General features: G+C 36.9%; 1 protein-coding gene and 1 long non-coding RNA gene across 2 annotated transcripts; one reads left to right on the top strand and one right to left on the bottom strand.

Moving 5' to 3' along the window:
• The first annotated feature begins 306 nt into the window (after positions 1–306).
• On the top strand, positions 307–18,867 carry Tmem267 (transmembrane protein 267). The gene is made up of 2 exons (XM_021261442.2): positions 307–621; positions 12,129–18,867. The coding sequence occupies exons 1-2, from the start codon at positions 307–309 to the stop codon at positions 12,462–12,464; spliced, it is 651 nt and encodes a 216-aa protein (XP_021117101.1). The 3' UTR covers positions 12,465–18,867.
• LOC147824543 (uncharacterized) lies at positions 15,921–24,331 on the bottom strand. Its single transcript, XR_015442265.1, has 2 exons — positions 24,181–24,331; positions 15,921–16,179 (listed from the first exon to the last, which is right to left on the bottom strand). It is a non-coding gene; the product is annotated as an uncharacterized LOC147824543 (long non-coding RNA).
• Positions 24,332–25,469: the final 1,138 nt, after the last annotated feature.

Genomic DNA, 25,469 nt, shown 5'->3' with positions numbered 1-25,469 from the left:
AACCTCAAAGTAATAATTATAGTCAGTGGGCTTTCTGAAATTCTCCTCATACTTTATAAATTGTTATTCCTACAGAGTTAATCGATTATCCTTGGGCCACCTGGCATGTATATAACATGTAAGAGATGCTAGTTTCTACAACTTGGTTTTATATTTTTTAAATTATTGATGACATTGTTTTATTAAATATTATAGTAGTCTATAATCGTCATTAATATTTTTCTCTCTGTTTTAGGGTACTGGGAATGAAAGCAAGCAAGAACAAATTGTTCCTAATGGCTTTTAGTATATACTGACATATTGCTTATGATGGCATCTGAGGCTGAGAAGACTTATGCCCTACTCCAGTCTTGTAGCACTGAATCTCTTATTTCCAGCTTTGGTCTAGGGATATTTTGCTTAGCCGCTGACAGACTTCTTCAGTTTTCCATAATTCAGCAAAGTGACTGGATCCGTGCCCTCTCAGATAATGCAGTACATTCTGTTATTGGGATGTGGTCATGGGCAATAGTCACTGGAGTCAAGAAGAAGACTGACTTTGGAGAAGTAATTTTAGCTGGATTTTTGGCATCTGTTATCGATGTAGACCACTTTTTTCTAGCTAGATCCTTGTCTTTAAAGGTAAGATGCATGTGTTTAAGTTTTCTTATCTTTCCTTTAATTTCTTTAGCACTGTCATGCTGATCTCCACAGCATCATGGAGAGTCAGGATTTATCTTATTTTAAAATAAGAAAACTCATTCATTCAGCTTTTCAGAGCGCTTAGTACTTCCCTAAAGATGCATATGGACATGTTGCTAATCACATTACTTGCTGTCACAAAGTGCTGTGTGCACACACATGCAATAAGCACTCACTAGTTGTACCTGACAGTTCAGTGCTGGCTTGTAGAGCATTTGTTAGCAAACTCTATTACTCGATAATTTAAATTAAGAGACATCATTCTTGGTACTGTCCTGGTTCTTTCTGTGTCAGTATTCTTTCTTTAGGACTACACTTGAAATTCTTGTGTGTGTGTGTGTGTGTGTGTGTGTGTGGTACAGTAGTGTGCCACGAAAATGGAATAGCTTCATGATTCTCATACTAGGGAATGATGTGAAGAGATTAATTCCTCCATTCCCTCTTGAGACTAAAGGCATGTGTTTCAGTGGACTACCTAGAATACAATCCCTGGTGGAGAAACTGAAGAATTTCTTTGGGTCATTCAAGGGCTTGGCTTATACAATGACCTGCCTCACAAGTGAACTAAACTTAAAATAATGGTTCAGATAATATTTTCTAACTGCAAAGTTTTGCCAATGTTTTGCATGGTTAGACTCTGTAAATGTTTAGGAAGAAACATAGACCCCACTCTGCAGAGTGAAGACTTTGCCTTCTTTGTAAACCACTGGCCCAGAACAGTGCCTGGGTCACCTGGTTAGGTGTTCAGTAAATATTTGTTGAATGAATGAAAAATGACCACTTCTTCCTGTTACGTGTCAAGGAGCAGTAATTTCTCATAAGTTGTCTTACCTTTTTTTTAGAAACTTAACCAGAAAGGAATCAGTAATTACTGATTAAAGAAAAATTTTAACTTTTTTTTTTTTTTTGCCTTATGTGGAAGTAGCATAATGGTTTTCCTTAAGACTGGGATGAGAAGACTTGAGTTTGAATCCTGGTTGTGTGGTGGTGGCAGAACATATTTTGTACTCAAGTTTCATTTTCATCAGTACAGTGTGAGTTATACTACTATCTACTTCGTAGTTAGTGTGCATGTGTTTGTGTGTGTTACTGGAATTGAACCCAGGACCTTTGAATTGAGCTATATCTCCAGCTTTTCTTTATTTTTCAGTTGAGACAGGATATTACTAAGTTCCTCAGTTGCCCAGGTTAGGTTCAAATTTGTGATCCTTCTGCCTCAGCCTCCCAGAGTGCTGGGATTACAGGTGTGCATCATCACGATTGGCTTTCATCGAGTTTTTGTGAGGCCTAAGAACATATGTTAAGTAATACAGCCTGGTAAATAATTAGCAATAAATGTTAGCAGAGCTCAGGATAAGCTATGAAGCATTACTTTTAAAATGTGATTCATAAATATATTCCTCTAGAATTTTATTATCCTATCATTTTAAAAAGCATTTAGGTTTCTTAGTGTATTCATTCATTTATTTACTTTAGATAGAGTCTCACTAAAATGCCCAGGTCTTGATCTCCTGAGCTCAAATGATCCTCCTGCTTCAGTGTCCCTAGAGGCTGGAACTTCAGATGTGTGTCCCTACACCCCACTTTGTATAGTGCATTTAGAAAAATCCAGTTACAAGTACTAGCTTTAAGAATTTATGAGCTATAGAGTCAGACCCAGTAATAAATCCCAGTTTTGCCATTAGCTCCACAACACCTCTTTGTCTCAGTGTCCTCTGTAAAATACAGTTGTTTATAAGGATTAAATGAGATAATGCATAAAAAATACAACATAGTGCTAGTACTGGTCCTTAATTTTTGAATGAAGTATTAGAATTTTTTCACATTCACTGTAAGATGGCACATGATTGTCAATTAATAAATATCAAAACTGAATATTCATGACTAATTTTTTTCTGTGATTTATGATAAAGTCATTTTCTTTTTTCATTATTTTTCTATTAATGAAAAATCCTTACTGATATTTCAGAAATCAGCCAAGCAACAAGAATATATTGGGATTTTTTAAAAGCATCTTTTTATAAAAATAGATGTTCGTTCACACATAAAAGTGTAAAGAATCAGTATTTCTTCTAAATAGATCCAAAGCATAACTGCTAATTTTTCAATGTCAGGTTATTGCTTTCTTTTAAGTGATTACTATAAACTTGTTTATTCTACCCTGTTACTGAAAATCTTGCACTTCCTATTAAGTCTTGTCAGTCTTTCTAATCTATTCCATGATTTATCTTTTACTAACATGGATTGGGTTATAAAATAAGTTTTTAAGGGCCGGGGATTTAGCTCAGTGGTTCTGCCACCTGCCTTGCAAGCACAAGGTCCCGAGTTCGATCCCCAGTAACAAAACAAAACAACAACAGCAAAAAAAATATATATATTGCCATTAATGCAAGTTTTAGTATTTTTTCTGTCTGATTCTTAAAACATAAAAGCAATATCTCTGGACCAGGATTTAGCTCAGTGGTTCCGCCACCTGCCTCGCAAGCCCAAGGTCTTGAGTTCGATCTCTGGTACCAAAAAAAAAAAAAAAGCAGTATCTCTAATAGTACAAAGGTTGTTCACTGAAGCATTATTCATTATTGTGGAACATTAGAGGTGACGATGTAGCTCTCATAAATCTGCTATTTTGTTCCTTGTGCTTTATTTTGACATACATTTGTCAAAAAGCTCTTTAGCTGGGAAAATAATTCATCTGTTTTTGTTATCTTGTGAGGTATTTTAAGGTTATAAAGTTTCTTCTTACTGTACTTTAAGTGTATTCCGTACTTTCTGATGTGACGTTTTTCATTGTTAATTTTTAGAAACTCCCTAATTCTGTTTGTAGTACCCCTTTCACACAAACGTTGTCTAATACTTTAAATTTCCAGTTGGGAAGGGCTTCTATCTTATTTAATCAATTCATAAGTATTTGTTAATTATTTGTAATATTTCTTCTTTTGTAAATTTACTGATTTTTTGTGACATTTCTCTGCTTCCAGAGTGTAAATTTCTCTAAGATCTATTTCATTAATTATGGCTTCTCTGTCCTTACTTATTCTGGTCCACTTGATCTGTTTTGGAGGGTGCTGTGTTAAAGCCTTCTACTATTAGTGTGTTTCTGTGTCTGCATGTATATTTCTAAGAATTGTTATATTATTTGGTACATAGATACACATATCTTCATTGTGAATTATGGCTTTTAAAAGTCACTTTTAATACTTTTCACTTGAATTCAGATTGCCTGTTAGCAGTATCACATCCCTGTTTTTTTTTTTTTTTTCATTTGTCTGGCATGCCTTTGTTTGCCTCCTTCTTAGCTTTTCTGAATTTTATTTTTGGTATGTTTCAAATACACAGCATATAATTAGATTTGAGTTTGTGAACCAAATTGAAAGTCTTTTTCTTTCTTTATGAGAGAGATAACACATTCTCATTTATAGATATCATTGATTTATTTAGTCAAAAATCAGCCATTATTTCATGTCATGATTATGTGTATTGTTATTATTTTTTGTTTGTTTTTTGAAGCAGGGTCTCCCTTTGTGGTTCAGGCTGGCCTGAACTCACTATGTAGCCCAGACTGGCCTCGAACTCACAGCAGTCCTTCTGCTCAGCCTCCCAACTGCTGGGATTACAGGCGTGCACCACCATGCCCGGCTGTATTGTTATTTTTGTTGTATTTCCATCTCTATATGAAGTATTATCTTTGATGTTTTATTTTTTAGTTTTCTTGTTATTTAAGAAGGTCATTTAGTGTTACTCTTGTACTTAAAACTTTCCTAATATTTATAGACCTCTACCTTCTTAATGAACCTGTCACGATCTGGTTTGTTAATTTTTCATAATATTTTTAACTCTCATCTATTAACTAGACAATCATTGAGCTTATTTTCCTTTTTCCATTCTTTTTTTTTCTTTTATTGGTACATTTTAGGTGTACAGTATAATGACATTCATCATTGGAGATATGCACCTTTACATATTTGCTTTTTTCTTTCCCCTTTCCCTTTCTTTTTTTTTCCGGTCAAGGGATCAAACTCAGGACCTTGCAGTTGTGAGGCAGGCACAATGCCACTGAGCTAAATCCCCGTCCCTCCCTTTTTTAGTTGCTTTATCTCTTCTTTCTCAGAAAGTACAGTATTTATGTATTACTTTTCTTTGTGGTACCAGGGATCAAACTTGGATCCTTGCACTCATGTGGCATGTGGCGGAACCACTGAGCTAAATATCTGGCCCTCATGTATTTTATACTCTTGTCTCTACTGTTATTTTTCACATTTTATCTACACTTAAATATATTAAATGCTCACTATGAATCCTTCTGTTCAGGTTTTCATAGTAATTTCTTGATTGAGTGAAACATTGCAGATTCCTCAAGAAGGTTACAAAATTTTCTGTGAATTCTTGCCTGTTTATTACTATTATTAGAACTATATAATATTACTAAAATTATAACTATTATAGCCTTGATATTTAAAGAACAGTTTGGCTCAATATAAAATCCTTGGCTCACAATTTCTTTCCTGAGGACTTTGAAAATGTGCCTTTGTTACCTCACTTTGTTTTTTGTTCTTTGCTCTTGTTTTTTAGTTTTTGAGAAGCTCGATTTTAGTTTAATATTGCCTTTATATGTTTGTTGATGTTTTTTCTTAGAGTCCTTAATAATGTTTCTTTTATGTTAATAGTTTTACTAAACTATCTTGAAGTTTATCATTGAGTCAATTTTTAAATTTGAACTCTTTTAATATATAGGCCCAAGTCTTATTTTCAGAGTTCCCTTTGGGTGTAGCTTCCCCCCACACACATTAAGTTTATTGGTACATTTTAGGTATAAAATATAGTTACATACATCATTAGGATCTTGTACCATTACATGAGTATCTTGGTTCTTATTTTTTTTCCCCTTCCCCTGCCCTCCCTTCACCCCTTCCGCCCTTCGCTATTTGCAAAGACTTTCTTTCCATTTTTTTTCCTTTTCTCATATTTTTTCTTTTCCCTTCTTTCCTAACCCCTACCTCTCCCACTTCCCCTGCTCCTTTAGACCTTTTCGTCCTGTTACACAATATCAGTTACATTTTTAAAATTACAATATCGAGATCTAGGAGACATTACCACAGATTTTACAGAATTTAAAAGGATATAGAAAGCATATTACAAAAATCTTTTCTGAAATAAATTTGACAACTTCTAAGAAGTACCTTGGAAGACAAATTAATGAAACTAACTGGAGGAAATATAAAATATGAATAGCACCTATTAAAGAAAGTGTATTCCTAGCTTGAAAACCCACCTATATGACAACAACAGACTCATGTACATTATAACTGATAAATTAAATCAAAACATTTAAAGCAAAAAACAAAAGGAACACTTCTCCCCTCATTTTAGGAAATCAACATTGTGCTAATCCTAAAACTGGATAAAGATAATAAAAGAAAAAAGTATGAACATAGAAATTTGGTTAACAAAGCAAACTATTAGAAGTCAGATCTGGCAGTATGTAGAAAGTGGTTTTATTATAGGGATGGCAGTGTTGCTTCAGTATTGGAAGATCCACCGCCAAAAGTCATCATTTTAACAGAGGAAAGGAAGAAGCCATATGATCCTGTCACTAGTTGGACGAAAAGTATTGGACTAAATTCTACAGCTGTTCATGGTAAAAGCTATCAGGAGACTGGAAGTAGAACAGAACCTTCTCAACAGATTAAAGCCATTTACTCTATACTTCCAGCAAAAATGCCTTATATGAATGGAGAAGATACAATGCTTTCTCCCTAAGGTGGGGAACAAGGACAGATATGCCTACTCTTTATCTGTCCATTAAACTTTGAAACATAGGCCTAAACCAAAGTAATCTGGCAATAAAGTGACACAATCAGGATAGGATTGTCAAGGTAGAAGCAAAATCTTTGTATGTAGATGAAATGATCATTTACAGAGAAAATACTAAGAAATCTCTAAGAGCCCTTAAAACTTGTATTTGAATTTAGCAGGATTAGAAAACACAAGGTATATATAAAAATTTAGGTCTGTGTATACTTGCTACAAATGAAGAATTGGATATTGAAATTTAAAAGTTAAGTAGGAGTACAAAGGACCTAGAAAAGTAAAAAGAAAAAAATGTGTTGGAAGACGTTTAGTACCTAATTTTAAGACTTCCTCTAAAGCTACAGCAATCAAGGCAGTGTTGGTGTAAGGAAAGACATATAGATCATTGGAATAAAACAGAGAATCTAGAAATAGAAGCACACATATATGGTCCACTGAGTTTTGAAAGATTATTTAACATTAACATTTTATAGAATATAAACTCAATTCAAGAGCAGAGGAAAAGATAGTGTTTGCAGCAGATGGCACTAGAACACTTGGTATCTGTATATAAAAAATTAACCTCAACTCTTTATTTCCATACATAAAAATAATTTGAAAGGATCTATGAACCTAAATATGAAAGACTAAAACTATAAAACTTTAAGAAGAAATTATAAGGGAAAATGTTTATGAATTCAGGGTAGGGAAGAACTTCCTAGGATACAAAAAACATGACGTATAAAAGAAAAACATTGATAAATGAGATTCCATCAAAATTTAGAACTTTAAATGACATTGTGAAAATGAAAAGTAGTCCTTAAACAGACCATATTTACAATGCATATAACCTATGACCAGACTATATAAAGAACTCTTACAGCTCATTAATAGACAACCCAATTAAAAAGTAGACATAAGAAGATGATAAATAGCCAGTACAGCACAAGGAAAGGTGTGCAACACTAGAATCAGAAAAATACTAATTAGCACAATAACAAGCTTGAATTATACACTCATTAGGGAGATGAACTTAAAAGTTTTAAAAGGCTTGTCATAACTTTTTCTTTTTGTTGGATTCTCCCCTTTTGCATTTAATTTGTCACACCCAACGAATTCATTTTGCTGGGCTTCCTGGGTTTGTGATCCTTGTCTTTTCCTAGGATATTGTCTAAAATTTTTTGGAGTACTGGTTTGGTATTCATGAAATTCGTTCCTAAGTTTCTCTTTATCATGAAAGTATCTTATTTCTCCCATCAATTTTGAAAGATAGTTTTGCAGGGTACATCAATCTGGGTTGAAGGCTGTTTTCCTTTAGGGCTTGAACTACATCACTCCAAGCTCTTCTTGCCTTGAGGGTTTGCACTGAGAAGTCTGCTGTGATTCTGATGGGCTTTCCTTTGTATGTCACTTGTTTCTTTTCTCTCACTACTTTAGTATTTTGTTCTTCTGTTGGATTTCTGGAATCCTAACTATTATATGCCTATGTGTAGATTTTTTTTGATCAAGGCTAGTTGGAGACCTACATGTCTCACTTACCTGTATGTCAAGTTCTTTTTCCCTGCTTGGGAAGTTTTCTGCCATCACTTCTGTGAACAGTTTTTTTTATGTCATCTGCACTCTGTCCTATTTCTTCATTGACTCCAATCAGTCTTATGTTATTCTTCTTTGCATCATCTAGCAGCTGCTGGATTGCTTTCTCCTGGTCCCTTACAATTTTAAAGCAATTTTTCTTTTCCTGGTCACTAATTGCAATCTTATCTTCTATATCTGAAATTCTGTCTTCACATGCACTCATTCTGCTGCATAGACTTTCAGTGGAGTTTTTAATCTCCTGGAAATCTGTTTGAATCTGTTTTATGGATTCCATTTGTTTCCTATGTTGGGATTCCATCATGTTCCTGAGAGCCTCTATCTTTTTATCTGTGTCTTCTCTAGCCTTATTAGTCATGTCTTGCACTATGGGCACAATCTTTGCTGTTATCTGAGAAATTAGTTCTGATTTCATTTTTTCCAGATCCTCTTTTGTTGCCAGTTTGGGGAATCCAGGTGGTTGAGTATCAGATTTTTCCATCTCATTTCCCTTTTGGGTTGCTGTAGGTGATCCAGAAGTCTGTTTTTGAGACTTGTTTACGTGTCTTCTTATTTCCACGGGGGTGGGGGGTGTGCTGCTGGCACCTGCGTGGCTTACCTCCTCTGCCCTAGAAGCGAGCAGAGGAATGACGGTGGGGAGCCTCCTCCTGGGAGCTGGGATTGGCTCACCTCCTCTGCCCTAGAAGCAGTGGAATGGCAGCAGGGAGCCTCCTTCTGGGTGCTGGGGTTGGCTCACCTCCTCTGCCCTAGGAGCAAGTGGTGGAATGGTGGCGGGAAGCCTCCTCCTGGGAGCTGGGATTGGCTCACCTCCTCTCCCCTAGGAGCAATGGAGTGGTGCTGGGGAGCTTCCTCCTGGGTGCTGGGGTTGGCTCACCTCCTCTGCCCTAGGAGCAGTGGAATGGTGGTGGGGAGCCTCCTTCTGGGTGCTGAGGTTGGCTCACCTCCTCTGCCCTAGGAGCGAGTGGTGGAGCTTTGGGTATAGCTTTGAATATTAATTCTATACCATTTTTTTGTTTTTCTTCTTTATGGATTCCAATTATATATATGTTGTGTCTTTTTTTAATTTTTTAATTTTTTTTTTGCCTGTCTTCCATTTCAGCAGTATTCTTCTTGGCTCTTTTTTCATTTTTGTTCTTTCAGTTGGTTTCCTGTATTTTTTCAATATGTCTTACTAAACTTTCATTTGCCCTGTTGTTCCTTGGGCACATCACAGCATAGCCATTTATAGCATTATTTTTAATCTTTGTTTCTTTCTATGCTGAGTTTAATTATGCTTGTTTTTGTCTGTTTGTTTTTTGTAGTACTGGGAATTGAACCAAGAGAGCACTGAGCTACATCTGCAGCCCTTTTTGTTTTGAGACAGGGTTTTGCTAAGTTGCCCATGCTGGGCTCAAACTCAGAATCCTCCTACCTCAGTCTCCCAGGTAGCTGGGAGAACACCAGTAGAACACTCAACTTCATTCATTTTTAAATTTCTGATTCAAGATTTTTTTAAATATCCCATTATATTGTTTGAGGATATTTAATATAGTTTGGAGTCTTGTGATACAGTTTTCTTATGTTTTGTGTAGTTTTTTGTGTGTGTGTTCCTTTGTTTTTAAGAATGGGGCTCAAGTGGGCCAGGGATTTAGCTCAGTGGTTCCACCTCCTGCCTTGCAAGCAGAAGGACCCGAGTTCGATCCCCGGTACCAAAAAAAAAAAAAAAGAGAGAGAATAATTTGTTTGGGCCGGGGATTTAGCTCAATGGTTCCGGCGCCTGCCTTGCAAGCGCAAGGTCCCGAGTTCGATTCCCAGTACCAAAAAAAAAAAAAAAAAAAAAGAATGGAGCTCAAGAGCAGAAAAATTTTTGTTCTATTTTCTTTTTTCTCAGTACTGGGGATCAAACTCAGGACCTTGCATTTTTCAAGGCAGGCGCGGCACCACTGAGCTAAATCCCTGGCCCTGTTCTATTTTCTGTTTTCCATTTTCCTCCTGCTGTAGCTTTATATAGATTTGGTCTGTTTCATTACTTCACTTTAAGATATTATATGAATCCTTTTTTGGAAGTGTTCTTGGTTCAGGCAATGTCAGCAAAAAGGATTGATGCAGATCTGAATGTATTATGGATATATAATTTAAAAGCAAAAATGGGGACAAGTAGAATAATAATACAGGAATATTACATATTCTGATGGAGTAGACTTAAAATACCTAAAAATGTGGAGAAAAGGAGGAAAAGAAGAGGGCAGAATAAAGTCTTTGATGTTGTCAGTAGGTGGGCATTAAAGAATACTAGTTTAAGGGCCGGGGATTTAGCTCAGTGGCACCACTGCTGGCCTTACAAGCACAAGGTCCTGAGTTTGATCCCCAGTACCAAAAAAACCACCGAAAAACAAAAAACAAAAAAACAACCTAGTTTGATGGGAGTGAGTTTATAAGATTCCTAGCTAAAAGGTAGTCTGCTTTGACTGTCAAGGTATGGTCTCTCTAATGGCTGACTTTCTCTTTTAATGTGGTAGAGGGAAGACTGTGGTTCCAGGTTTTGTTTTTTGTTTGTTTGTTTCATTTTGTTTTTCCTTTTTTTGGTGGGGGGAGCAACAGGAAACTAAATTTTTTCCTTTCGCTACTACTTTTTTCCTTTATTTCCCAATCTCCAAAAGGCACTTTTCCCTTCCACTTTACCATCGTTTTCTGGAATCAGTGCCATTCAAAGCCTTCAGTCATGCACACCTATAAATTCTTCCTCTGCAGTCAGTGCTGTGATTTACCAGGACGCTTTTCAGTATTCTCACACCTAGACTGAACTTCCTTTTTCCAGGGGTCATTTCATATCCATCTTAGGTTTCCCTGGCTTGTGGTAGTGAGAGAGCTTGAGAGCTCACTGATTTGGGGTTTATTTTAATACTTACAGATAATTTGAAGTTTGAGCATTCTCTGATTTGTAGCTATTCTGAGGGTTTGGGGATTTGTGTAGTTCTACATGTCTTTCCTATTCTGTAAGTTTTTGGAGGCTATGTGGAGAGATTCAGATTTACACAGTCATCACTATCCTCACTTCTATCTTCTTCCCTCCTTCCCACCCTCCTCTTTCTTTCCTTCTCTCCTTCTTTCTCCCTCCCCCCTCCTTCTTTCCTAGTACTGGGATTGAAATGTAGGGCCCTCACACTGAACTACAGCCCCAGCCCTTTTTTTTTTTTTATATTGAGGCAGAGTCATTTTAAGTTGCTCATGCCTCAGCTCCCAGATTGCTGCTACTACAGGTATGTACACCACTGCGCCCAGCTTCTCAGCTTGCTTTCTGTTACGAATTATCTGTCTTCAAATTATCCTCTAAGGTAGGTGGGAGCAAGATCTCACGGACCATTCAGGGGTTAAGCAAAATTTTCATTTCTTCAAATATTAATTATATTTTTTGCAATGACTTTTAAAAAGTTAATGACACTTCTTCACTTTAAAAAAATTCACCAAAGAATATTTTACTGGTTGTGAGTTATTTTCCCCAATGCTTTTAAAAGTCCCAGAGAATTCTTTAAAAATCCAAATTACAGAAAGTAGTCAGGATAGAGAAAGGTTGGTTAATAGTACAGGGTTGCAGTTCAATAAGTAACTTCTAATGTCAGTATGGTAACCTGTGGTTGACAACAATTAATTTCATATTTCAAAATAGCTACTAGAGAGGAATTTGAATGTTTCCAGAACAAAGAAATGATTTATAAATGTTTAAGGTGCTGGATGTGCCATTTACCTCATCTGTTCATCACACGTTGTATACATGTGTGGAAATGTCACACCTTATCTCATGTAAAATTATGGTTAGTTAAAGACATAAATCATATATTTAAAGTATAAATTATGATCATGTTGTGGGAAACTTAAAAATTAATTTCATTTTTCATGCAAAGAATATCCTGCTTACACTTTTATCTTCTTTGCTTTATATGGTTTTGGTATACTGTATGTATTCTGAGATGGTGTGTTTCCCTCGCATTTCCAATAAACTCTGGATATATCAAAATATTAAGCAGCTATAAATTATTTTTCCAAGAAGGAAATAATACTAGTTCTTGCTTCCTCTTTCCCCCACCTAGGCTGCTTTGACTCTTCCACAAAGACCTTTCCTTCACTGTTCTACTGTGATACCTATTGTGGCTCTGACCCTGAAGTTTACTGTGCATCTTTTCAAGCTCAAAGACTCATGGTACTTTCTTCCCTGGATGCTATTTATATCCTGGACCTCACACCATATTCGAGATGGAATTCGTCATGGCTTATGGATATGCCCATTTGGAAAAACTTCTCCTGTGCCATTCTGGCTTTATGTAGTAACCACATCATCTTTACCTCACGTCTGTTCATTCATTATGTATTTAACAGGGACGAGACAAAAGATATCTTCAAAACATGGACTTTGTATCGATGTCTGAAGTAACTATATGATTCTTGGAGAAGCATATGGTTCAGTTGATGATAATGTGAAGGGTAGACACATTAAAACAAAAATTTAAAATCAAAGTTAGGTACTTATACTTTTTAATTTTTATGATTCTGGATTCCTCTTGGCTCAAGAAACATGTATAATTTTTAAATTATACTTGTTATACATCTACTTCTCTTTTATGTCCCTCTAGTACATTATTAGACTTTCATTGATTTCATGATATATTTTCATTACTCTTTGTGTTTACCTGGTGTTACTAAATAGATTTGTTAGATTAGCATCCAGTTAGTCTTAGAGTATACCTGTAAGTCCATTTCCTGATGAAAAGCTCAAATTTAGTATGGATAATTAGCATTATACTCGTATCCACATTTTCCTGAGATATTGAAACAGTGAAATGGCCAAAATAACTGAGATCATGAATAAGATATATAGAGAGGACTAACATGTATTTGTTTAATTTATATTGATCCTTACTGAATTTAATTTGCAAAGTGCTTCATGGGTTACTGGCAAAATCTACCTCAGAGCACTTGCAAAATATATTCATAAAAGACTATAACTAACAGTTCTATATTATGATTCCAAAAATCAATTTAGGAAATTATTATAACATGTTTGCTGTAGTTAATCTCACTGAAGTTGTATTTTTTTAGTATCTTTGCCCAAGAAGCTCATGATGGTGTTTTAAATAACTAAATTTAACAAAATATTTGTTATAAATAGCATTAAATTTTTTTTTTTTTTTTTTTTGGTACTGGGGATCAAACTCAAGTCTTTGCGTAGCAGGCGGCAAAACCACTGAGCTGAATCCCCAGCCCAGCATTAAAAAATACTGATACTACGCAAGGACTGAATTTGATCCCTGTTTCCAAAAAAACCCCCAAAATATTGATACTTGAATTTGAATTCACACAAAAAGTAATGACCAATAATGTCATTTCAAATGTAAACTCCAGATTGTTCCATTAAAATTATTTTAGTTGCTATCAATTTGCTTACACTCTATTCTAAAATATACCAATTAAGTCATTTTTTAAAATCTGCCTGATACTGAGATAAAAAGCATATTTAAAAAAAAAAAAAATAGGCCTAGGAAAAAGTGTTTGCTTTTTCCTTTGTTCTTTCAGATTGATCTTCTGTTGAAATGATTTAACATTTTTAGAGAAGGAAAATTTAAATGCTTAAAATTTACATTTATAAGTTGTGTGTTACTCTGTTATTAAAGTAAATACCCTAGAGCACTTGCTTTTGCTGTGGCACATGTGCCATCTGTTGTCTTCAGATTTATGACTTATCATGGTAGTGATTGTGTGCCTTATTCTTCAAGAATTGATAGATGGTTCAAAAAGCAGTACCTTATCCAAAGCAGATTTTTCTTACATATTAAGTTAAACAGTTCTTCAAATTACTAGGAGGATTCAAGCTCTTTAGAGAAGTTAGCTTTATTCTCACTATTAAATTGCAGTCTATTAATGATTACAATTAGATCTTAGAATCTATTATTTATTATCTTTCAAGAGTAATGATTATATAAATCTGGTTGGTATAATAATATTATATAATGGGGCAGATTTAATTAGTGGGCTTTTTAAAGCATCTGATTTAAGAAATCCATAAAAATAAAGTTAATGGCTTGTATAACTTTTTCAAAGTTGGAAAACTTTTTTCTACTTTTTCTTTCTCCATACCAGAGAATATTGTTAAAATAGAGGGCCACATCGGCATTTTGGGGATTGTCCAACTTTCCTTTATTGGAGTGGAAATTTCCTTTCACTGTGACTTCTTGCTTAAACAGTAACTACAAATTTTATGTGCAGGTTTATCTCAATTCCTACCTTCACCCTGTTTCCTGAAAGTTGTGCTTAGAACCTCTAGGAAACCAGCAACCAACTCCCTATACCACCACTTTGTTCTTCTCATAGTAAAACTGCATAATATTATGTGTCAATGTAATATAATATTTTAAAGTTGGATTTTATCTTGTTTGCCTATTTGCTCCATCTGCTAGGTGTCTTCCATTTAGTAGTGTTTGTCTCTTAACTGTCTTACTGGTCAGTGTCCCAGTCTACTGTTTTCTTGAGCTGTGATATTCCTGATGGCTTTGAGAAAATTTCCACTACTGAACCTTTTTTCTACTCGTATCCAAGTGTTGCCAACTGATAACAAGTTAAGAGTTTTTAGAATTGGCCTAGAGACAGAGTTCTAACCAAAAGGATGACTAAGGTGAACCTTAGAGAAGGTTCTGATACTTCCTATATTGGGAGTTTGAGTTGGTGGATTTTGAGTTTCCTGGAGCTACAGAATGATGGTCGAGATCATTAGGTACTGTTCTCTGACTTCAAATTGGGCATAGCCAGTGATTGTCAAGCCTACTTTTGCAACTTTCAAGAATACCTCTAGTACTTGATGCTTTTTATGCCAGATGTTTTGACACATACCTGTAATCCTAGAATTCTGGGAAGCAGAGACAGGAGGATGGAAAGTTTGAGGCCAGCCTGGGAAATTTAGTGAAACTCTTTCTCCAAATAAAAATAAAATATAAAGGACTGGGCATGTAGTTCAGTGGTAAAGCACCCCTGGGTTTGATCCCCAGTAGCCCCCCCCAAAAGCTTTTTGTATTCTGTTGCAAAGAAAACAACAGTTTTTTTCTCATTTCACATTATCAGTATGTATAAAGTCTCATTTATAATATAACACAGCTATAAAGTTTGCGGACGCCTTGCACAATTTTATGGCAAGTAGGCAAACATCAGGAAAATAAGAATAGGTGATATTCACACCCTTGGATATGAAATTATGGAAAAATCTTTATAACTACTATCCATATTTTAAGTCCCATGGCCTTTTAAGCATGAGTAATTATGTAAATTATGCTATAAAATATTCCCTAACAGGCAAACTTTCATATAATTACCTCAGATAATGAAGCGGTAAAAGGAAAGTATAATGATTCTGAAAGTGTAGCCTACAAATTAGAAATGAGCAGTCTTCTGTGTGGCAGGTAGAAGCAACTCTCAGTCCGATGGCTGGTTTGGGTGCCATGCTGAGGAGTTTAGCTGCAGTGAGCCAACACTTTTGAGAACTGTGCTGGTTTGTTCCCTGCTATGTGCAGCTGCCTGTCACTGGAAATGCACAGAACTGAAAGTAATTGCATTTGTGCATCATTTGACAGTCAGTGTCCATTGCTTTATATATTTCTGTGCCCTCTTCTAGATGCCATTATGTGTTCAGAAAGGACAAAGAGGAATTTAATAGGATTTTTACCTGTGTATAAGAGCATGCAGCCAGATAACATGTCACATTATATGATCCCTGTTTACTGAGTGTGAAATATATATGGCTAGTCAAATAATAGCATATGTGTCAAATGTGCAGACAAATTTCCATTTGTTTTCCTGTGGTTTCTCTGGGCTGGAATCATGACTTTAGAAAAAGAAAATATTGGTCTAAATTTTATTGATAAAAACCTAAAGCTAGAGCCCTTAAGGAATTTATTAATCATTTCCTTTATGTGTTGCATTGTATCTGTTTCATATGATGAAAGACATACTGAATTTAACTCTAATGCAATCTATAATACCCTAAGAAGTTGATTTTGGCCAGGCGCAGTGGTGCATGTCTGTAATCCCAGCACTTGGGAGGCTAAATTAGGAGGATCGCTGCAAGTTCGAGGCCAGCCTGGGGTACACAGCAAGACCCTGTTTCAAAAAAAAAAAAAAAAGGAAAGAAGTTGATTTTGATATCTTTTTATAATAAAATTAGGGATTTTTTGTGACTGTGGTACTTTTTACTTCTCAATTACATCAAGAAATGCTTATTTCTGATTACTGCAAATTGTAAGTACTATAATTATTATAAGTTATAGAAATAATCCATTTAAATGGAAATCTCAAGACATTCAATTTCACTAAATGCAAAACCTAACAGCAGTCACTTTTTTGTTGTTTGTGGTGATGGTATTTTGGATGCTGTTTGGAAAATTTTGACAAGACATAATACTTGGTGTTGGCAGGAGGTATAAGAAAATGGGTATCATTGGTGGAACAGTAAATTCATACTTTATTGCCAGAGGAAATCTGGAAATATGTTTTAAAAGTACAAGCTGTTGGGGCTGGGAATTTAGCTCAGTGGTTCCAGTGCCTGCCTCACAAGCACAAGGTCACGAGTTTGATCCCCAGTACCAAAAAAAAAAAACTGCAAGCTGTTTTACCCAGAAATTCCAATTTTAGGAATTTAAGGAACTAAACAGGTAGGTACACAGAGGAAGATATTTCTGTTGGTTACCTAAGAGGACAAAAACAGAACAAAACTGGAAACCATTTAACAGTCTTTGACTAGAGGATCAGTAAACTATGTGCAAACAATGGAATACTATTGCTTAAAGTATTTTAATAGATGATCCATGTAATGATATACAAAATGTTTGCATGAAGTATTTAAACAATTAAAACAATAATAGTACAGTATGATTCCATTTTTGTAAAATAGGCATATACGTGTGTAGTTTTGTCGAAACATTTTTGAAACCTAGCTACGAAGCACCTGACAGTGGCCATCTGTAGAGTTGAGGGGTAGGGATGGGGGTAAAGAGAAACTTCTTACACTCTTACATTTATTTATCATGTTTTACAATGAGCACGTGTGCTTTTGTATTAAATGTATTTCATTTTCTATAATAAATGCAGTTCTCATGTTATGGAGCAGGTTTGGCCTGACACTAGCACCTGACTTACACTGCACCTCAGACTGGTGCTGATTGTCCTGGTGGGGCAGGGAACCGCCAGTAAGCTACTCTTTCCACATTGGCTTCTGCAGTGCTATTGGACCCACATAAATCTCTATCGTATATTATTTCATGAGACTATAGCAATATACCAACATCTAGCTGCAAGTCAAGAGGTTCACAGCAATTTCATTGATCTGAGAAACTCCTACTGAAAATCAGTCTCTAAAGTAAATGTGCACTTTACATAAATCCAAGGCATTATTATCCACATGATCTTGACGTTTCTTTACTCCACAAGAATAATGATAATGAAAGGATTTATAAAGCATTTTACTTTTTCCACCCATGTTGCAGTGAGTTATGTGTCTTATTCAGCAGCACAAATTAATGTTGCTTCAAGGTCTGGGGATCCCAGTCCCCTCAACCTCATTAACTGCCTCAGCAGGAGGGATATGTCAGATTAGAGCCCTAGCACACATTGAGATCCTCCATGAAGAAAACAATTCACACACATTCACTCCTTCAACATTCATCTGACTTAATTTGCACCCTTCTAAGGCTCCCAGGCCAGCGATCTTGATGTTATGCACATAAAGCAGAAGGTAAAGAGAAAATGTTCTCTGATGCTGAATGAAGTTTAGAATGGGACATAGTGGTTACATAACAGATTGTGTACACAGTAATAACAGTGGTAAAGTATTCATGAGAAACTGTAAAGGCCGTTGTATGTGCAGAGGCTGTCTTTATGTGGAAGAGCCATATGTAAACACCACTGTTCTCTCCTGGATTTCCACAGCTCATCATCCAGTAACTCTTAACAGTAGTCTCAGTGTTGGGCCTTAACACCACAAGCAAACTGTGGTGTTACTCTAAATTCAAAACTGATTGGCGCTGGCTATTCTCGTGCAGTCCAACCTCCACTAAATGTGATGTGGAGAGTGGGCCAGCCCTTTTGGAAAGGGCTCCTCCCTTGCTAGGATATGGCGTGTGCAACACATCTCTGCAAATCCTGTGCTTCACATCAATTCCAGTGAGACTCAAGGGATCTTTGAAAATACTACAAAAGGATGAGAAGAAAGTATGTCTACTAGACCTGCAAAGGGATTATGAAGTATGAATGTGCTTGTGTAGATCCTGTATTACTTTGCTTTCGCTGCTGTAATAAATTACTACAAACTCAGTGGTTTAAAACAAGACAAATGTATTATCTTGGAGTTCTTTATGTCAGAAATCCATCACAGGTCTCACTGGGACAAAATCAACAAGGATGTGTTCCATCTGAAGCCTGTAGGGGAAAATGTATGCCTTTTTCAGCTTCTAGATGCCACCAGTGCTATAGACTGAATGTTTACATCCCCCAGAATTCATATATTGCAACCTAATCCCCTCTGTGACAGCATTTAAAGGGGGGGGCCTTTGGTAGGTGATTAGATCATAAGGGGTTATGTATTTTACAGTAGATGTGTAATATATTTTAATATCCACAAAAACTAGTCACTCCACCTTGCTTTTTTCAGATTTTCTGAGGGGCATTCTTTTTATTTTTATTAGCATGAAATATTATTCTGCTCTATGATTCTGCTCTATTGCTATGATGCAAGTTACCTAAATTCTGTGCCTTAACATCATCATAATAAAATAAAGCATGGTGGTATCAGAATGAATTTGCATTATTCATATGTCTGGAGAAGATCAATTCTTTTTTTTTAAAAATGATATGTAAGTCAGGAAAGGAAGGAACAAGTTCTCTGGGAGGGAAATTCCCTGCTTCAGCTCCAGGTTCAAACTTTGCTCCCACTGATTAGTTCTGCATTCTTTTTTCTCTGTTTACTTTGGCATTTCTAAGGCCCAACCCAGACACACATTTAGTTAGAATGTAAATCATAAAACACAGCCCTGAAAAGAAATCTAGCCTAGCACTAACTCTCCTCCAATGTATGATTTTTTGTTTTCAGGATAGTATAGAAAATAATCCCTTCTGAGAAATAAAAAATTTAAGATTATTACCAAGTAGGCAACAGATCTATTGAAGAGGCCAAGTACCAACTGTAGACCTTTAGGACCACAATGGCATTGCTTTACTCTTGTAATAAAGACCTGTTTGAGTTATTCAATTTATTATTCATTCACAAACTATTTGCAGAGCACTGAGCTCAGCACTGGGTAATGATGAATAGGGTACAGACTGGACTTGCTGAGCCCAGTCAATTAGAGGAGAGAGACATGCACAGAGAATGTACTGTGAGCTAAATTTGCACTATCTATTAAAAAGTGACTTAAATGGGCATACTCTTTGGAATTTTCATTTATATGAATTTATTTAAGACAATATCGAGGCAAATGGACACAGGATATACTACTGATAATGATAACACTTCTATAATAATAATAAATTCCTGTAGATCTGGGGCTGTAGCTCAGTGATAGAGTGTTTGTCTAGCATGCTTGAGACCCAGGTTTGATCCCCAGCATCACCATCAATCAATAATAACAGAAAGCACCAGAAAAGGAATAGAAGCAAGGTACTTAGATATTTAGCAATTGGGAAAACCAAGAAAATAATGCCAAAACGATGTGATTGAATACCATAAAACCACTGAAAGAGAAAAGAGAAAAAAACCAAAAACACCAGTATGAGTATGGAGAACAGTTCCTGGTCTATTACCTGAAAAATAGTCACAAACAAGAAGTGTTATAAGGCTGTATTTTTGTAAAAATGAAATATCCTTACAAAAAAATATGGAAGGATATAACATGTTAAAAAATAGTATTTGATTGGGTTTTTGGTTTAAATGGTTATAATATATATATGATCATATAATGATTTATAATAGAAATTAGGTCTCTGGTTATAAATGATTTTTAAATTTTCATATACTATCTTGTTAAAGTATAATTATATTTTAATATAAATACATACACAGCGGTACCTTGATTTACAAACCTAATTTGTTTTATGATTTTGGGGAAGATGGCTGCATTTGAGTTTGTGTGGGGAAGATGGTCATGGTAGTGTTTGTCACCTGATATGGAATTTTCAAATGGGAGCAAAATTTTGCTGAATGCTTTTGTTTGTGAACCAAATTGTTTGTAAACAGAAATGTTTGTGAACTGAGGCATCACTGTATATTTATATAAATATATTACAAAGAATGGGTATTTTTAGTCAAAAGTTTCTAAAGACATCAGCTAGTGCTGTAATAACTGAACAGATGTTCCTTTCACTGACATGAATGTGGCACCTTCAGTGTGTCAGGCCTGAGATGCCCACGAAGGAGGCAAAGCTAACGAGGGGATTTCTGCTGTCAAGGTCCAGCCTGGAAGGCTGTGAAAGTAGTGGCAAATAGTGGAGGATGGGGAAGCAGGGAGATTCCTAGCAACATTGGAGCTGTGCCTTAAAGGATAGGGAGGAGTTTTCTAGATGGAATGTAGAGGCTAGGAAGATTATCCAGGCAGGTGCAACAAGAGCAGAGTCATGAAGAGAAACAAAAAGACCAGGGCCATTGAGTATGGTTCTGCCATTTGTGCACTCCACAAAGCTACCTGTTGAGGAAAGAGTCAGTGGAAATGCAGGCTGGGCTTTGCCTGCCAAGTCATTTATCCCAGTTGTGTCTGCCCGACAGAAAGAGTATTCACCTCCTACCTTTTTATAATACAGGAAACAGGCCTTTCTCCAAGCTCTTCTGCTTTTTAATCTGTAGGTCCTGAGGCTGTATCCACCCAAAGTGGATACCTTTTCCTACCTAGAGAAGGTACATTGGGGGCTTTGAAGGCTCTACACAAGAAAGTCCTTAAATCCTGATGTGGGAAAGAGAGGGCTAACAGTGTCTCTCTGACAATGGCAGAACCATACCCTGTGGTCTACAGACCCATCTTAAAACGTGGTATGTTTGGGGGTTTTTTGGTACCAGGGATCAGACTTGGGACCTCGTGCTTGCGAGGCAAGCGGCAGAACCACTGAGCTAAATCCCCAGGCCTAAACGTGATATCTTTTGTGTAATAAGAGCCATCCCTGTAAGTCAGGTGAGGTAGCATATACCTGCAATCCCAACTACTTGGAAGGCTGAGGCAGGAGGACCTGCCTGTAGTTTCTGTAGTTTGGTGTCCACGTATTTGAGTACTCTGCTTTCTGGAACCCATTCGTCCCAACTAGAGGTCAGGAGGGGGTGGTGTACTGAGGGAGCTCCCTCAGGAACAGGAAAAAGGGCTACAATATTCTCATGTGTCTTTAAAGTGTTTTCAGAGCGCCTGGGCCTCACAGCATTTTCATTCCAACCACTGTAATGTATAAAGTATTTTACTTGTTTGTCCTTTATGGCAACCTTTACACACTTTGCTTCATAAAGAAGAGGCCCATGAAAGCACAGTACTCGTTCACTCTCCTGGAACTTGGGCTTCGGGTCCTACTTGGGCAGCATTTATAAGGGATTCGTCGCCTCCTTCTCCCACCACCCCCGACTACCGCCCCCTACTCTCTACCCCACCCGAGCTTGCGTCAGATGCACCGTCTGGCACAGCCGCTCTGCATCCTGGGCCCGATTTGCCAGCACCCGAAGACCTCACTAATTTTTATTTTTTTGTTTTTGTTTTTGCTTTTTTTTTTGGAGAGAGGGTCTTGCTGTGAAGTTCAGGCTGGCCTTGGACTCACTATGTAGCCCAGGCTGGCCTTGAACTCCTGCCTAAGCCTCCTGAGTGCTGGGATTGCAGGCATGCACACCACCATGTCCAGCTGGAGTATAATTTTTAATATGGGATCCTTGTTTGGTTCTGCCATACTTTAACAAATCCATTGTCTATAAATTAGAATTCAGATCTCCCACAGATTAAAAGGTGATTATCCTCAATTCCAAAGGACCTATGGAATGGGTTTATTAAGTTGTCAATTATCCTAAGATATTTAAATGTTAATATGAATTTCAAAACAGTCAAAATATGTACTAATTTTCTAGACAAATAGTCAAGGAAGTTTCATTGGCTTAATTTTATTTATTTATTTATTTTTATTTTTTGGTACTGGGGATCGAACTCAGGTCCTTGCGCTTGCACAGCAGGTGGTGAAACCACTGACCCAAATCCCGGCCCTCATTGTGATAGCTACTGTTTAGAAATCTTCTTCACCCTCCTAATCCAAACAGGTTGTTCTACCCAGAACATGAATAGCAGCAGGTATTTTTATGACAGGCTGAGGTTTACATTTTACTTCTTTCTTTCTTAAAAAAAAAGTACATATATTTGTATACAATTAAGAAAAATATATGTATATATTTAAACTGATATACAATGCACATAATTATGAGGTACATAGTTCAGTATTTGTCAATGAGGATAATTGGCATATCCATCACCTCAACTATTTATCATTTGTGATAGGAACATTCAAAATCCTCTCTAGCTATTTTGAAATATACAATTAATTATTGTCAACCATAGTATCTTTCTGTGGTACAGGACATTAAAAGTTATTCCTTCAATCCAGTTGTGCCTTTGTGCCTACTAACCATCCTCTCTCCATCCCACCCCACCCCTACCCTTCCCAGACTCTTGTAACAGTATTCTCCTATATTTCTATGAGATCAACTTTTTAGCTTCCACATATAAGTAACTTGTGCTATTTGTTTTTATGTGCCTGACTTATTTCACAAAACATAATACCCTCCAGGTTCACACGTGTCACTTTACTTCCCTTTAAACTGGTTTTTCCTGACAAAGAAAAAAATCCTAAAAGATTGCATCTAAGTATTCTTAGCCAGGGACATTTCACAATGGAAAACACAAAGCCACACAGTTTTAGGCTGTCTTTAACTGTCACTGTATGTCTCTGTCCTCCAACTATGCCCTAGGTCCTATAGACACACATTTCCCAATCTTATTTGTAGGGAGCAGGGAAAGGGGACGTTACTAGAACCTCTGCAACAAGTCTCCTGTGAGCCATGACAGCACAAGGTGAATTAATTGATTAGACAGAAAAGATAGAAAAATGAGACTTAGAGAAGCTGAGCTTTGGGCCTGATTAGTGCTGCTCTGGGCAGCAAAGACAAAAGCCGCCGAGCTTGCTGCACCTTCATTCAGTAGATCGGGAGACACAAATGTAACAGATGACTCAAGGGGCAGCAGCAAAAATCTTGGAACAAGCGGGAACTATGCTATGAAGATTTTCCTCCCCGGGATGTTTTCAGCTGGTGTAATCTTTTTTTGCTTGTTTGTTTTTGTTTTTTTGGTACTGGGGATCAAACTTGGGACCTTGCACTTTCGAGGTAGGCAGTGACACCACTGAGCTAAATCCCCAGCCCTCAGCTGGTGTAATATTGCCCTGAAGTATCACTTTATCACTGGACCATTGAGGTTTTAGCTGTGACCAGAAGTGAAGATGGAGTTATGTCCCCACATGACATAGCTGGCCTGTAGGCGGGAGAACTAGGCCAAATCATAATTTTAATTGTGAAATGATTTTTCCTCAAAATTATGTAGAATTGCTCCCGACACTTATTGTTACTGGGTTTTGTAGAAGTACAAAATTCAGTTAAAAATATTTAAGTAATCAAAGTTCTTCTGAATCCACCTGCTATGGTTTGGGTATGGTCTGAATGTCCCCCAATAGTCCACAATGATTAAAATCTTGCTCTCTAGGGTGGCACTATTAGGAAGTGGTGGAACTTTTGGGAGGTACAGTAGATCCTTGCTGGAAGTTCTTAGTTATCGGGGTTCTGACCTTAAAAGGGATTATGGGATTCCAGTCTCTCCTCTGATTGCCTGTTTGGTATTATAAGCTTCACATACAAACATACACACACACACACACACACACACACACACACACACATCTCCACCATGATATGATACAGCTGAGACCTGAGAGGCTAATGACATGCCCTTGAACTTCCAGAACTGTGGGCTAAATAAAAATGTTATAAGTCAGCTACCTGTCTAAGTCACTTTTCCATTGCTGGGACAAAATATTAGCCCCATAACTTACAGGAGGAGAAGTTTCTTTGGATTCATGGTTTTTGGAAGTTTCAGTCCATTGTCGGCTGGCTCCAAGGCAGAATGACATGGTGGAAGGGGCTGCTTCCAGGAAAAGTCCTTCATGTCTTGGTGGCTGGGAAGCAGAGGGAGGAGGAGGCTGGGGGAAGATATCCCCTTCTGGGTCACACCTCCAATGATGGGCCTCTTCAGACCAGGCCCCACCTCCTAACAGCACTTTTAGCTATAAACTCATCGGTGGACCAATTCACAATGAGTACAGTGCCTCGAGGATCAAATCCTCTTCTAAAAGCCCTGCCAAGGAGTGCATAAAGCTCTTGGGGGACATCTAGATATAAACCGTAACACTGTCTTGGGTATTTTGCTGTAGCAATACAAAGTTGCCTAATATGCAGCCACCTTTTAGAGGCTCCTACCTAGTTAATGCTAGTCCATGTCTGCCCAATGAGCTCCTCACACAGACACACACACATAATTATAGCTTGCATTATATTCTCTCCAGAAAAAAATTCCATAATTCAGTTTTTCTGCCACCTCAGTCAAAACTGATCTGTCCAACATTCTTGCCATTCAATTCATGTTTTGGTTCAAACAACATGGCATAGAGGTTTTTAATGGTTTATAGGTTGCTGCTGGTAGTCATCAGGTTTATTTATTAACACCAGAGTGACAACACCCCACCTTAAGGATCTTGGTTAAATGCTACAGTTTGACACTCAGGAACAATTTGTATCCTGGGCTCTTGACATTTTAAAGCAGCAAGGGGTGGGGGAAAGGAGGTGAAGACAAGCTTAGTCTTAGGTTCCAAGATGATACCTCCTTGTTGCATCTTTGGGGATGAGGACTATTGTGACCTCGAACAGCTGAAGAGCAGAGGACTCAACCCACTCCTGAAGGCTCTCTTTGTTAGGGTAGTTTTCTATCCACGAGGGTGCACCTCACATTAATTCCCACCTTCCAACACTGGGGATTGGGATTAGGTTTCAACATGAGTTTTTGAGGGGACAAAATATTAGAACCATTGCAGCATTTAAAATGTGAAAGCAAACAGGTGAAATTATTTTAATATTTCATTTAATCCAGTATGTCTAAAATATTATCAGTACAACATGAACTCAATATAAAAATTATTAATGAGATATTTTATTTTTCATACTCACCCTTTAAAACCCAGTATGTATTTTATACCTTCAATACATCTGAATTTGGACTGGCCACAGTGTAGGTGCTCAAGAGCCACATGCAGACTACTGGCTACTACATGGGATGGTACAGTTCTAG

This window comes from Heterocephalus glaber, unplaced genomic scaffold, assembly GCF_053883595.1.
Source record: "Heterocephalus glaber isolate CG9 unplaced genomic scaffold, H.glaber_assembly_v1.0 deba00001538, whole genome shotgun sequence".
NCBI classification, from domain to species: Eukaryota; Metazoa; Chordata; class Mammalia; order Rodentia; family Bathyergidae; genus Heterocephalus; species Heterocephalus glaber.
This window is presented reverse-complemented; position numbering and strand designations above follow the sequence as displayed.

What these genes read in the sequence shown, in the direction of transcription:
- Tmem267 (XM_021261442.2), top strand. Translation starts at nt 307, where the DNA reads ATGATGGCATCTGAGGCTGAGAAGACTTATGCCCTACTCCAGTCTTGT. An exon ending in CTAGATCCTTGTCTTTAAAG is followed by an intron (nt 622 to 12,128) that starts GTAAGATGCATG and finishes TCCCCCACCTAG; the next exon opens with GCTGCTTTGACTCTTCCACA.